General features: G+C 56.1%; 1 protein-coding gene across 2 annotated transcripts; it reads left to right on the forward strand.

The window, feature by feature from the left end:
• The first annotated feature begins 1,757 nt into the window (after positions 1-1,757).
• On the forward strand, positions 1,758-11,885 carry LOC137425700 (protein sprouty homolog 2). Of its 2 annotated transcripts, none has more exons than XM_068114391.2 (2): positions 1,758-1,864; positions 10,111-11,885. In XM_068114391.2, the coding sequence occupies exon 2, from the start codon at positions 10,135-10,137 to the stop codon at positions 11,173-11,175; it is 1,041 nt and encodes a 346-aa protein (XP_067970492.2). In that variant the 5' UTR covers positions 1,758-1,864; positions 10,111-10,134; the 3' UTR covers positions 11,176-11,885. The 2 variants fall into 2 exon arrangements, with proteins under 2 accessions (XP_067970492.2, XP_067970491.2); XM_068114390.2 differs by lacking the exon at positions 1,758-1,864 and adding an exon at positions 7,235-7,637.
• Positions 11,886-15,000: the final 3,115 nt, after the last annotated feature.

Here is a 15,000-nt window from a genome sequence, read left to right on the forward strand (position 1 = left end):
TTCTTGAACAGGGGAAATGGGGTCCAGCCGTGGGGTCCAGCCAAGATTCCAACGTGACCCCATCGGAAAATCTCGGGATTTATATATCGTGATCCAATTAAAAGGTGAGAAAACAACCGCAATTATTAATTATTTTAAAAACAATATCGATGAAAATCAAAACGCTATTGGGGTCTAACGTGACTGTCTTGGGGTCTAACGTGACTGTCTTGGGGTCTAACGTGACTGTCTTGGGGTCTAACGTGACTGTCTTGGGATCTAACGTGACTGTCTTGGGGTCTAACGTGACTGTCTTGGGGGTCTAACGTGACTGTCTTGGGGTCTAATGTGACCGTCTTGGGGTCTAACGTGACCGTCTTTGGGTCTAACGGGACTGTCTTGGGGTCTAACGTGACTGTCTTGGGGTCTAACGTGACTGTCTTGGGGTCTAACGTGACTGTCTTGGGGTCTAACGTGACTGTCTTGGGGTCTAACGTGACTGTCTTGGGGTCTAATGTGACCGTCTTGGGTCTAAATTGAGCGTCTTGGGGTCTAACGTGACCGTCTTTGGGTCTAACGTGAATGTCCTGGGGTCTAACGTGACTGTCCTGGGGTCTAACGTGACTGTCTTGGGGTCTAACGTGACTGTCTTGGGGTCTAACGTGACTGTCTTGGGGTCTAACGTGACTGTCTTGGGGTCTAACGTGACTGTCTTGGGGTGTAACGTGACTGCCTTGGGGTCTAACGTGACCGTCTTGGGGTCTAACGTGACCGTCTTGGGGTCTAACGTGACCGTCTTGGGGTCTAACGTGACCGTCTTGGGGTCTAACGTGACCGTCTTGGGGTCTAACGTGACCGTCTTGGGGTCTAACGTGACTGTCTTGGGGTCTAACGTGTCTGTTTTGGGGTCTAATGTGACTGTCTTCGGGTCTAACGTGACCGTCTTGGGGTCTAACGTGACCGTCTTGGGGTCTAACGTGACTGTCTTGGGGTCTAACGTGACCGGCTTGGGGTCTAACGTGACCGTCTTGGGTCTAAAGTGAGCGTCTTTGGGTCTAACGTGACCGTCTTGGGGTCTAACGTGACTGTCCTTGGGTCTAACGTGACTGTCCTTGGGTCTAACGTGACTGTCCTTGGGTCTAACGTGACTGTCTTGGGGTCTAACGTGACCGTCTTGGGGTCTAACGTGACCGTCTTGGGGTCTAACGTGACCGTCTTGGGGTCTAACGTGACCGTCTTGGGGTCTAACGTGACCGTCTTGGGGTCCGACGTGACTGCGTTGTCTTTGTGTGAAGGTTCAAGATCTTCAATTCCCGCCATGTGTGTAGTTCTCCGGGCACCACTTGCACGTTCGATCGATCAAAGATTCCGAGGCTTCCGATGGCCGAAGTGATTTAATTAATTGATAAACGAAATGGACAAACTTGTGACGGACGTGACGGACTTGGACTCGCGTCATGAAGCGGACGCGTTATTTTAAACCTGGAAACGCTGCGTTATTTTCTGCGCAAACAGCCGGTAAAAATAGCCGCGACTTCCTCCCCCCAACCCTCTCCTCCCCCGAGCAAACTGTACGGAGCGACCCGCCCGGGAAGCACGGGGTTCCGGTCCTCGGGCCCGCGGGAAACAGGAGGGGGTTGTATTTTTAACCCGCATTGCCCGGATACCGATCCTCGCGTGTCCATCTGCGCGTGGGGAGGGCGTTTGGGGTTTGGGGGATGAGGTGAACGGGCAGGGTGAGAGGGGGAGGGGGGGGGATGAATGGAAAAAAGGGTAAACTTTATTGCAAATATCCCAGGAAGTGTCACCGAGCGACAGTCGCTGCGGCCGCCACGTCTTGGACCTTTGTGGTCCCCATTTGGCCCTGCACGTCGGGCCTCACGGGGTGAGTCCAACCGGTTCCCACCTTCGTCGAGCCACCTGTGATTGGTGCGTTCGCAGCACCCCTTTGTTACAATACACCACGTACAATGTACTCGGTGTGTCAAATACCGTCGTCACAAGTCTCCGTTTGCCTGATACATGGATCCGAGTTTTGATTGGATCGGAGGTAGGCAGGTATACTAGGTAGGGTTATATAACCTACGGTTCCTTGCCAATGTGCACCTGCGGAAAACTGGATTCATCGTACCAAAGATGTGATTGCGTAACTACAGGAGTACGAGAAGAAGTATTCAAGCTGAATCTCTCAAAGCAAAATAAACATCCATGATAAACGTGGTACGGGTCACACAGAGGAGCTTGTACATCGAGGATCATAGTTGTACGTCGAGGATCACAGTTGTACGTCGAGGATCACAGTTGTACGTCGAGGATCACAGTTGTACATCTAGAATCACAGTTGTAGGTCTAGGATCTCAGTTGTACGTCTAGGATCTCAGTTGTACGTCGAGTATCGCAGTTGTACGTCGAGTATGGCAGTTCTACGTCGAGTATCGCAGTTGTACGTCTAGTATCTCAGTTGTACGCCGAGTATCACAGTTGTACGTCGAGGATCTCAGTTGTACGTCTAGTATCTCAGTTGTACGTCGAGGATCTCAGTTGTACGTCGAGGATCTCAGTTGTACGTCGAGGATCTCAGTTGTACATCGAGGATCTCAGTTGTACATCGAGGATCTCAGTTGTACGTCGAGGATCTCAGTTGTACGTCGAGGATCTCAGTTGTACGTCAAGGATCTCAGTTGTACGTCGAGGATCTCAATTGTACGTCGAGGATCTCAGTTGTACGTCGAGGATCTCAGTTGTACATCGAGGATCTCAGTTGTATGTCTAGTATCTCAGTTGTATGTCGAGGATCTCACTTCTACGTCGAGGATCGTAGTTGTACGTCTAGTATCTCAGTTGTACATCTAGTATCTCAGTTGTACGTCGAGGATCTCAGTTGTACGTCTAGTATCTCAGTTGTACGTATAGTATCTCAGTTATACATCGAGGATCTCAGTTCTACGTTGAGGATCACAGTTGTACATCGAGGATCACAGTTGTACATGGAGAATCGCCGTTGTACATGGAGGATCTCAGTTGTACATGGAGCATCACAGTTATACATCGAGGATCTCAGTTGTACATGAAGAATCGCAGTTGTACGTCGAGGATCTCAGTTATACGTCGAGAATCACAGTTGCACATCGAGAATCGCAGTTGTACGTTGAGGATCTCAGTTGTACGTCGAGGATCTCAATTGTACGTCGAGGATCTCAGTTGTACGTCGAGGATCTCAGTGAATACATCGAGGATCGTATTTGTATCGTGTACGTCGAATATCGCAGTTGTACGTCGAGGATCGCAGTTGTACGTCGAGGATCGCAGTGAATACGTCGAGGATCGTATTTGTACCGTGTTCGTCGAATATCGCAGTTATACGTCGAGGATCGCAGTTGTACGTCGAGGATCGTATTTGTACCGTGTATGTCGAATATCGCAGTTGTACGTCGAGGATCGTATTTGTACTGTGTATGTCGAATATCGCAGTTGTCCGTCGAGGATCTCAGTTGTACGTCGAGGATCTCAGTTGTACGTCGAGGATCGCAGTTGTACGTCATGCAGGGGCTTTGGGAGAAAGTGTGCCAATGGTGCTTTGTAATGAGGAAAACGTGACGTAACAGCGCGAGAGCGTGTACATACTCGTGCACTGCACACGTCGACAGGTACCTAGCTATGAGGGTGCACAAGGAAGCCACCTGTGTTGTGTCAGTCGTTGTCTGAGTAACCAGGTGACGTCTCAGCATTACCTTATCGCCTTGAAACTCGACCGGACGATCTGGTGAAGAAGTCGGCGGAAAGCATATTCGGGTGTTGTTAACGAAGGTAGTCGCAGTGTAGTTGTGCTCCGCAAAGCGATCGCTCTATCTCGGTGTCAGATAGCAGGACTGTAGTGCCCTTGGGTGTCCGACCTGCCTCCCCCCTTCCCACCCTGCCTCCCCCCTTCCCACCCCTGCCTCCCCCCTTCCCACCCCTGCCTCCCCCTTCGCACCCCTGCCTCCCCCCTTCCAACCCCTGCTTCCCCCCTTCCCACCCCTCCCTCCCCCTTCCCCCCTTCCCACCCCTGCCTCCCCCTTCCCACCCCTGCCTCCCCCTTCCCACCCCTGCCCCCCCTTCCCACCCCTGCCACCCCCTGCCTCTCCCTTCCCACCCCGCCTCCCCCTTCCCACCCCCGTCTCCCCCCTTCCCACCCCCGCCTCCCCCCTTCCCACCCCCGCCTCCCCCTTTCCCCCCTGCCTCCCCCTGCCTCTCCCCATTCCCACCCCTTCCCCCCCTGCCTCCCCCTTCCCACCCCTGCCTCCACCCTTCCCACCCCTGCCTCCCCCCTTCCCAAGTCACACCTCCCCCTCCTCCCAACCCTGCCTCCCCACATTCCCAACCCCTGCCTCTCCCCTCCCCTTCCCAACTCCCGCCTCCCCCCTTCCCAACACCCACCTCCCCCCTTCCCAACACCCGCCTCTCCCCTCCCCTTCCCAACTCCCGCCTCCCCCCTTCCCAACACCCACCTCCCCCCTTCCCAACACCCACCTCCCACCTTCCCTTCCCAACTCCCACCTCCCCCCTTCCCAACACCCAGGTCCCCCTCTTCCCAACTCCCACCTCCCCCCTTCCCAACCCCCTCCTCCCCCCTTCCCAACCCCCTCCTCCCCCCTTCCCACCTCCCCCCTTCCCAACTCCCAACTCCCCCCTTCCCAACTCCTGCCTCCCCCCTTCCCAACTCCCTCCCCATCCCAACTCCTGCCTCCCCCCTCCCAACCCTGCCTCCTCCCCTTCCAAACTCATGCCTCCCCCTCCTCCCAACCCTGCCTCCCCCCCATTCCCAACCCTGCCTCCCCCCTCATTCCCAACCCCTGCCTCTCCTCTCCCATTCCCAACCCCTGCCTCTCCCCTTCCCAACACCCAACACTCGCCTCCCCCCTTACCAACACCCACCTCCCACCTTCCCTTCCCCCCTTCCCAACTCCTGCCTCCCCCGCTTCCCAACACCCAAGTCCCCCTCTTCCCAACTCCCGCCTGCCCCCTTCCTAACTCCCGCCCCCTTCCCAACTCCCCCCTTCCCCCTTCCCAACTCCCGCCTCCCCTCTTCCCACCTCCCCCCTTCCCAACTCCCGCCTCCCCCCTTCCCATCTCCCGCCTCCCCCCTTCCCAACTCCCGCCTCCCCCCTTGCCAACTCCCAACTCCCCCCTTCTCAACTCCCGCCTCCCCCCTTCCCAACTCCCGCCTCCCCCCTCCCCCCTTCCCAACTCCCGCCCCCCTTCCCAACTCCCGCCCCCCTTCCCAACTCCCGCCTCCCCAACTCCCGCCTCCCCCCTTCCCAACTCCCGCCTCCCCCCTTCCCAACTCCCGCCTCCCCCCTTCCCAACTCCCGCCTCCCCCCTTTCCAACTCCCGCCTCCCCCCTTCCCAACTCCCGCCTCCCCCCTTTCCAACTCCCGCCTCCCCCCTTTCCAACTCCCGCCTCCCCCCTTCCCAACTCCCAACTTCCCAACTCCCACCCCTTCCCAACTCCTGTCTCCCCCCCTCCCTACCCTGCCTCCTCCCCTTCCCAACTCACGCCTCCCCCTCCTCCCAACCCTGCCTCCCCCCATTCCCAACCCCTGCCTCTCCTCTCCCCTTCGCAACTCCCCCTCCCCCCTCCCCCCTTTCCAACACCCAACTCACGCCTCCCCCCTCCCCAACTCCCGCCTCCCCCCTTCCCAACACCCGCCTCCTATCTTCCCTTCCCCCCTTCCCAATTCCCACCTCCCCCCTTCCTAACTCCCGCCCCCCTTCCCAACTCCCCCCTTTCCAATTTCCGCCTCCCCCCTTTCCAACTCCCGTCTCCCCCCCTTTCCAACTCCCACCTCCCCCCTTTCCAACTTCCGCCTCACCCCTTTCCAACTCCCGCCTCCCCCCCTTCCCAGCTCCCGCCTCCACCCTTTCCAACTCCCACCTCCCCCCTTTCCAACGCCCGCCTCCCCCCTTCCCAACTCCTCCCTTCCCAACTCCTGCCTCCCCCCTTCCCAACTCCCTCCCCTTCCCAACTCCTGCCTCCCCCCTCCCAACCCTGCCTCCTCCCCTTCCAAACTCATGCCTCCCCCTCCTCCCAACCCTGCCTACGCCCTCCCAACCCTGCCTCCCCCCCATTCCCAACCCTGCCTCCCCCCCCATTCCCAACCCTGCCTCCCCCCCCCCCCCCCATTCCCAACCCCTGCCTCTCCTCTCCCATTCCCAACCCCTGCCTCTCCCCTTCCCAACACCCAACACTCGCCTCCCCCCTTACCAACACCCACCTCCCACCTTCCCTTCCCCCCTTCCCAACTCCTGCCTCCCCCCTTCCCAACACCCAAGTCCCCCTCTTCCCAACTCCCGCCTGCCCCCTTCCTAACTCCCGCCCCCTTCCCAACTCCCCCCTTCCCAACTCCCGCCTCCCCTCTTCCCACCTCCCCACTTCCCAACTCCCGCCTCCCCCCTTCCCAACTCCCGCCTCCCCCCTTCCCAACTCCCGCCTCCCCCCTTGCCAACTCCCAACTCCCCCCTTCTCAACTCCCGCCTCCCCCCTTCCCAACTCCCGCCCCCCTTCCCAACTCCCGCCTCCCCCCTTTCCAACTCCCCCCCCCTTTCCAACTCCTGCCTTCCCCCTTTCCAACTCCCGCTTCCCCCCTTCCCAACTCCCCCCCTTCCCAACTCCCCCCTTCCCAACTCCCGCCTCCCCAACTCCCGCCTCCCCCCTTCCCAACTTCCGCCTCCCCCCTTCCCAACTCCCGCGTTCCCAACTCCCGCCTCCCCCCTTCCCAACTTCCGCCTCCCCCCTTCCCAACTCCCGCCTCCCAACCCAAACCCAAACCGCCTGCAAATTCCTGTGCCCTCGTCGTCAAGACAACCGAGAGTGGATTCCAATTAAAGCAAAAGGTGTGGAGGGGCAACGTCGCCCTTTTCCCCAGGTACGGCATGGCTTCTTTCAAAGGCCTCGGAGGCTTTGTTCTGCCGCTCGGGGTTAGAGAAAAGCATCCGGTCCCGTTTAATGGTTTAACGCACCGCGCGGCAATCCGGAAACGACATGGCGCTGGCGCCTCCTCCGTTCCACTTAAAAGCGGAGCCGCGACCAAGTGCATATCTCGCAGCTCATTGGTTATAACTGTAGAAGGCGGGATCTCCGTGCGGACGCTAACCAATGAGCGGCGCGGTATTACGGAGTCGGAGACGTGATTGATGGGGAATGCGCCAATGAATTTGCAGAGGAAACCAGGGCGGGGCAAGTCGCGTGTAGAGCGGGAGGGAGGCGGGGCAACTCACCCGCGCGGGTGAAGCATGTGACGTCACGTGAAGCACGCGACGCGATGCGGAGTACGAGGCTCGTGTCGCGCCGGCGGCCGGTTAGCACAGACGAAGCGAACTCGCACGACGCGTACGGAAGAGCGAGCGAGAGGAAGAGGCTGCACGCGTCGCCCTGAGGAGCCTCTGCTCGAAGAGGAAAGGGTGCTCGAGCTCGTGAATCCTCGCCTGGGGTTTGTCTGAGGCAGGGGAGGGTCGAGACTCGGGTCCCTGTTCGCGCATGGGGCGTTCGCGGCGCGACCCGAGGTCCCTGCCGTGCACAAGCTGCTTTCGGCACATTTACCCTTCGATGCTGCGGGTCCACAGACCGAACCTGCGCTAAGTGAACTCTTGCGACAAGTATTCGAGTCCGCAATGTTGAGGTGAAGCTCCTTTTGCTAAGGTGCTCGTTGTGGTGTGTTTGTTGCTCACTGTTCCCCAAGATTGTTTCCCCCTCACGACTACCCCACCTATCCAGTGCTACTTGAGGCTTGTGTCTGGGACGTGTTCATATGATTTGATGGGGTCTTGTTTACTTTTGGCGTTTCCGATTGCTCGCCCCTGTCGTATTTACCATGCTCGCCCCCCTGTCGTATTTACCATGCTCGCCCCCCTGTCGTATTTACCATGCTCGCCCCCCTGTCGTATTTACCATGCTCGCCCCCCTGTCGTATTTACCATGCTCGCCCCCCTGTCGTATTTACCATGCTCGCCCCCCTGTCGTATTTACCATGCTCGCCCCCCTGTCGTATTTACCATGCTCGCCCCCCTGTCGTATTTACCATGCTCGCCCCCTGTCGTATTTACCATGCTCGCCCCCCTGTCGTATTTACCATGCTCGCCCCCCTGTCGTATTTACCATGCTCGCCCCCCTGTCGTATTTACCATGCTCGCCCCCCCTGTCGTATTTACCATGCTCGCCCCCCTGTCGTATTTACCATGCTCGCCCCCCTGTCGTATTTACCATGCTCGCGCCCCCCTGTCGTATTTACCATGCTTGTGCCCCCCTGTCGTATTTACCATGCTCGCGCCCCCCTGTCATATTTACCATGCTCGCGCCCCCCTGTCGTATTTACCATGCTCGCGCCCCCCTGTCGTATTTACCATGCTCGCCCCCCCCCTGTCGTATTTACCATGCTCGCCCCCCCTGTCGTATTTACCATGCTCGCCCCCCCTGTCGTATTTACCATGCTCGCCCCCCCTGTCGTATTTACCATGCTGGCCCCCCCCGTCGTATTTACCATGCTCGCCCCCCCCGTCGTATTTACCATGCTCGCCCCCCCCCCGTCGTATTTACCATGCTCGCCCCCCCCGTCGTATTTACCATGCTCGCCCCCCCTGTCGTATTTACCATGCTCGCCCCCCCTGTCGTATTTACCATGCTCGCCCCCCCCTGTCGTATTTACCATGCTCGCCCCCCCCTGTCGTATTTACCATGCTCGCCCCCCCCTGTCGTATTTACCATGCTTGCCCCCCTGTCGTATTTACCATGCTCGCCCCCCTGTCGTATTTACCATGCTCGCCCCCCCTGTCGTATTTACCATGCTAGCCCCCCCCCTGTCGTATTTACCATGCTCGCCCCCCCTGTCGTATTTACCATGCCAGCCCCCCTGTCGTATTTACCATGCTCGCCCCCCCTGTCGTATTTACCATGCTCGCCCCCCCCTGTCGTATTTACCATGCTAGCCCCCCTGTCGTATTTACCATGCTCGCCCCCCCTGTCATATTTACCATGCTGGCCCCCCTGTCGTAGTTACCATGCTCGTTGCTCGCCCCCCTGTCGTATTTACCATGCTCGTTGCTCGCCCCCCTGTCGTATTTACCATGCTCGTTGCTCGCCACCCTGTCGTATTTACCATGCTCGCCCCCCTGTCGTATTTACCATGCTCGCCCCCCTGTCGTATTTACCATGCTCACCCCGCTGTCGTATTTACCATGCTCGCCCCCCGTCGTATTTACCATGCTCGCCCCCCTGTCGTATTGACCATGCTCGCCCCCCTGTCGTATTGACCATGCTCGCCCCCCTGTCGTATTGACCATGCTCGCCCCCCTGTCGTATTGACCATGCTCGCCCCCCTGTCGTATTGACCATGCTCGCCCCCCTGTCGTATTGACCATGCTCGCCCCCCTGTCGTATTGACCATGCTCGCCCCCCTGTCGTATTGACCATGCTCGCCCCCCTGTCGTATTGACCATGCTCGCCCCCCTGTCGTATTGACCATGCTCGCCCCCCTGTCGTATTGACCATGCTCGCCCCCCTGTCGTATTGACCATGCTCGCCCCCCTGTCGTATTGACCATGCTCGCCCCCCTGTCGTATTGACCATGCTCGGTTGCTCGCCCCCCTGTCGTATTGACCATGCTCGCCCCCCCTGTCGTATTGACCATGCTCGCCCCCCCTGTCGTATTGACCATGCTCGCCCCCCCTGTCGTATTGACCATGCTCGCCCCCCTGTCGTATTGACCATGCTCGCCCCCCTGTCGTATTGACCATGCTCGCCCCCCTGTCGTATTGACCATGCTCGCCCCCCTGTCGTATTGACCATGCTCGCCCCCGGCGTATTGACCATGCTCGCCCCCCTGTCGTATTGACCATGCTCGCCCCCCTGTCGTATTGACCATGCTCGCCCCCCTGTCGTATTGACCATGCTCGCCCCCCTGTCGTATTGACCATGCTCGCCCCCCTGTCGTATTGACCATGCTCGCCCCCCTGTCGTATTGACCATGCTCGCCCCCCTGTCGTATTGACCATGCTCGCACCCCTGTCGTATTGACCATGCTCGCCCCCTGTCGTATTGACCATGCTCGCCCCCTGTCGTATTTACCATGCTCCCTCTGTTTCCCACTACCCGTGCAGCTCGACTCGGGATCATTGACGCAAATGGATACTCGAGCTTGGCGTCCGAATGTCGAGGAGAGCGCTCTGAGTGGACGCCGCGTGCTCGTGCGCCATCCGCGTCTTCTCGAGCGAACGGCGCTTGAGGTCGAGTCCCTTCGAGAACCCTCGGGGCACGTGCTGTCCCTGGAGCAGATCATGGCCATCCGGGCGAGCAACGACTACACGGAACCTCCCAGCGCTTTGTGTCCTAACAAGGCGCCGCGCCGGACTACGGCGACCAAGCCGTCGATGCGAAGATCCAACCCACAACCTTTGCCTCCTGGTCCTAAACCGGTGCCGCCACCGACGCTCCCGCCACCACTGCCACCCGCACGTGGATCTACCTCCACTTGTCTCCCGCCACCTCCTTTGCCAAGGCGCTCGGCAAGCGGTGGCAGCACGACGTCCCAGACGAGCGGCGGGAGCCTCGGATCCGAGCGGAGGCTGCTGAGCCCTTTGCACTCTAGCGGCGATGCCGTGATTTGCGGACAGCCGGGGCCGCGGACCGGCAAGACCCTGGAGACTGCAGACGTAGTCAATAAGGAGGGAAGGTCCCTCGGATGTTGCCTGCATGCCAACCAAGCCAAGGTCGATGGGGACTGGACCAAACATACTCTCATGTGTGAGAAATGCGGACTGTGCAAATGCGATGAATGCACGGCACCCCGCACGCTACCGACGTGCTGGCTCTGCGAAAAGCGCTGCCTGTGCTCGGCCGAGAGCACCCTGGAATACGCCACGTGCCTCTGCTGCATCAAAGCCCTGTTCTACCACTGTATGGACTACGGCGATGGGGACTCGAGCGATTCGTGGGCCGACAAGCCTTGCGCGGGTTGCAGTCAGTCGCATTGCGCCCTGAGGTGGGGCTGCATGGCCCTAGCCTCCCTGTGTCTGCCCTGTCTGCCATGCTATCTTCCCAGCCGCTGCTGTCTGAAGGCGTGCCTGTCCGCTTACGAGCGAGTGGGCGCACCGCGCTGCCGCTGTCCGAACTCGAACACGGTGTGCCGTCGGCCTCCTGAGATCCCACCACGCAAGCCCATTTGATGGAAGGGGCACAAGGTGCGGTCCGGCTTATGGAGAAGCCCTTCAAACGGATGGGACGGATCGACGAGACGCGAAACGTCGGGGATACGGGGCGACGGCCCGGTTACTCGTGGTGGCAGCCCGATCCGTAAAGAGTCGCGTACATTTTTCAAGCGCAATCCGAGTGTTTTTATTTACCCACGTGGTGGAGTGTTCATTTACACAGGCCTTGAAGTGCATGACCTGTGGCACAGCAAAGTTGTCTTTATTTGCCCTGTATAAAATAACAAATTATTGTATATCTATTTTTGTACATAGCTTTAATATAAATGTAAAGAACAAGCTATACCATGAATGTTTAAGGGTAGAGTTGGCTATATACAGTACACTAATGCTGTTTCCATCCTGTGGAATGTGAATGCAAGAAGGTTTCGGACTAAACGAGTCTATAACGCTTATCCTGTGGCTTCTCCTTTTCGATATCTCTTTTCCCTTAATGTATAAAATCATATTATAGAGGTTTGTATTTTCTAATTTCTCAGTTTAAAAAAACAACAACTTTGTCTAGTGTAAAAATATTTATTACTTGAAATTTAATATTTTATATGTATTTATTTGTGGCGAGATCACCTGACTTTTGATGATGGCTGTGTGCTGGTATCAAATTGACGGTGCAATTTGAAACACATCTTTTGACTATAAAGCAGAAAATATATGAAATATGAAACCTTTACTGTGTCCAGGTCGTGTTTTAGGATGTGCTCAGAGGGATCCCTTATATATTGTAGCTTCGGCCCCTTATAGAGATAGCAAATGGAATCAACATCAAAATGATGCATTCCATCTGCTTGGTCTCCAGCAAAGGAAGAGCGATCAACTCTTCAAACGAATGGCTTACATGCACCTAGAGCACATCTGAATGTGCTCTAAGTGCACCGTTGTATTATTGAGAACATTCGGATGGCCTCTCACTGCCAAGATGGACTCTTGCTCTAGGTGCACTGTTGGATTATTGAGAACATTCGGATGGCCTCTCACTGCCAAGATGGACTCTTGCTCTAGTTGCAACATTGTATTATTGAGCACATTCATATGGCCTCTCACTCTGGGTGCACCATTGTATAATTGAGCACATTCAGATGGTCTCTCACTCGAGGTGCACCGTTGTATTATTAAGCACATTCAGATAGCCTCTCACTGCTAAGATGGCCTCTCGCTCTAGGTGCACCGTTGTATTATTAAGCACATTCAGATGGGCTCTCACTCGAGGTGCACCATTGTATTATTGAGCACATTCAGAGGGCTTCTCGTTCTCGGTTCACCGTTGCATTATTGAGCACATTCAGATGGTCTCACTCGAGGTGCATCATTGAGCACATTCAGAGGGCCTCTCGTTCCAGGTGCACTGTTCTCTTATTGAGCACATTCAGATGTGCTCTCACTGCTAAGATGGCCTCTCGCTCTAGGTGGACCGTTGTATTAAGCACATTCAGATGGCCTCTCACTGCCAAGATGGCCTCTCGCTCTAGGTGCACCGTTGTATTATTAAGCACATTCAGATGGCCTCTCACTGCTAAGATGGTCTCTCACTCGAGGTGCACCATTGTATTATTGAGCACATTCAGATGGCCTCTCGCTCTAGGTGCACCGTTGTATTATTGAGCACATTCAGATAGGCTCTCGCTCTTGGTGCACCGTTGTATTATTGAGCACATTCAGATGGGCTCTCTCTCTAGGTGAAACATTGTATTATTGAGAACATCCAGATGGCCTATCACTGCCAAGATGGCCTCTCGCTCGAGGTGCACCGTTGTATTATTGAGCACATTCAGATGGGCTTTCACTCCAGGTGCGCTGGTGCACTGTTATATTATTGAGCACATTCAGATGGGCTTTCACTCAAGGTGCACTGTTGTATTATTGAGCACATTCCGTGGGCTTTCACTCGAGGCGCACCGTTGTATTATTGAGCACATTCAGACGGGCTCTCGCTCTAGGTGAAACATTGTATTATTGAGCACATCCAGATGGCCTATCACTGCCAAGATGGCCTCTCGCTCTAGGTGCACTGTTGTATTATTGAGCACATTCAGATGGGCTTTCACTCTTGGTGCACCGTTGTATTATTGAGCACATTCAGATGGGCTCTCGCTCTAGGTGAAACATTGTATTATTGAGAACATCCAGATGGCCTATCACTGCCAAGATGGCCTCTCGCTCTAGGTGCACCGTTGTATTATTGAGCACATTCAGATGGGCTTTCACTCTAGGTGCACCGTTGTATTATTGAGTACATTCAGATGGGCTTTCACTCTAGGTGCACCGTTGTATTATTGAGCACATTCAGATGGGCTCTCGCACTTGGTGCACCGTTGTATTATTGAGCATATTCAGAGATCTGGGGTGCCCGCGGGGCATCGTGCTGCCCACGGGTCTCTATGTTTACAGCGGCTTTGGAAACGGGTCGGGGGGTGGTTCAGGGGGTAGGTTGTGGACCGGGAAGGCCGTTCATAAAGAGCGTCTTTGAGCGGCTGCCCGCCTCCCCGTGCCTGTCCGCCCCTCGGGCCATTCAGTTGACGCAGCGAGGCAGAAAGCCCACGCAGGAAGGAAGGAAACGGCCTTCCCCAGCCTCGTCTTGCCCCCAGTCCTATTGTCCGTCGGGCAGGCCCCAGCAATCAAACACCGCTGCCTCAAGCCGGCCACAGACGTGAATGGTTCAGACACTTTTGGAAAGTAAAAGATTCTCTTTCCTCAAAATGCTCCACAACCGGTGTTCATCTTGGTGCAGGTATTTCGTGGATTTCATGGACCGACATGGATTAAAGAAGAGACCTCAAGCATGATTCCATGTCCTTTTTGCTTTCCCTGTGACAGACAGAGCTTGGCCCCTGGTGGGAAAGCAACTAGGCTATTGCTTCAGTGCTGACGCCATGGCTGGGTATTTCAGGTGGGTAAAGGAGACTATGCATGAAAGGAACCCTTTTTGTGCCATTTTACGTGCACAGTGTGCTGCTCATCAGGGATATTCAGCAGAATATTGTGAAAGGAGATCCTCTCATCACTCTTATCAAGCCCTTACAGTTTAGCTAAGTTTGCCATTCATGATGTTGGAGCACTTCTTGTTTTATTTGTCGTTTCACTTCATTGTGTGTCCTTTTTCCCTAGTCCCAGGAAGGAAGGCCATGCCACCCCGTCTGCCTGCAGGAAAAAAAGAACGGCCTGGAGGGCTGTTATTAGGGCGGTGCAACCTGATCCTTCGCAAAGGCACCCTAATGGCCTTTCTGTTTTTGTTTCCCTCCTTTCGTGGCGCCAAACAAGCAGGAAGTCGCCGGACTGCGACCGCCCGTACGACGGCCGCGTCAAAAGATGACACTCGAGCGGGCATCCATCGATTTGGTTTGGTCAGGGGCGTCGGTGGCAGATCTATCTAAGTCTGCTGTAGGCCCTCGATCAAAAAATGGAGTGACCGGAGCTTACCCCTGCTCGGAGGCCGGCCACCAGCTGTGTATAGTGGAAAGTTGCACCACATTTCTTTGTTAGTTGTCTGAAGCACTACTGGCCATTGTCTTGTAAATGTTCCCATGCATCTTGGCCCTCAAGATTGCACCCTTGGTGGGGTCTTTTCCATAATGGCTGCCTCTATTGATGTCATTTGGTTCAACATTTCAGGGCATGGTGGAGCAAGGTTTCAATGTCGTGCTCGCAAATCCACTTCTGGCATTCCACCGAGAAAAGACCATCACCGGGCTGCTCCTAAGGCCCTTGTCGAATGCCAGGTGCCTGCTTAGCTCGGGAGTGTTCTCGGCCTGTGAACCCCACTATTATCTTCTTTGCTTGGTAATTGTC

Source organism: Myxine glutinosa, chromosome 4 (genome assembly GCF_964187855.1).
Source record: "Myxine glutinosa chromosome 4, kmMyxGlut1.1, whole genome shotgun sequence".
NCBI classification, from domain to species: Eukaryota; Metazoa; Chordata; class Myxini; order Myxiniformes; family Myxinidae; genus Myxine; species Myxine glutinosa.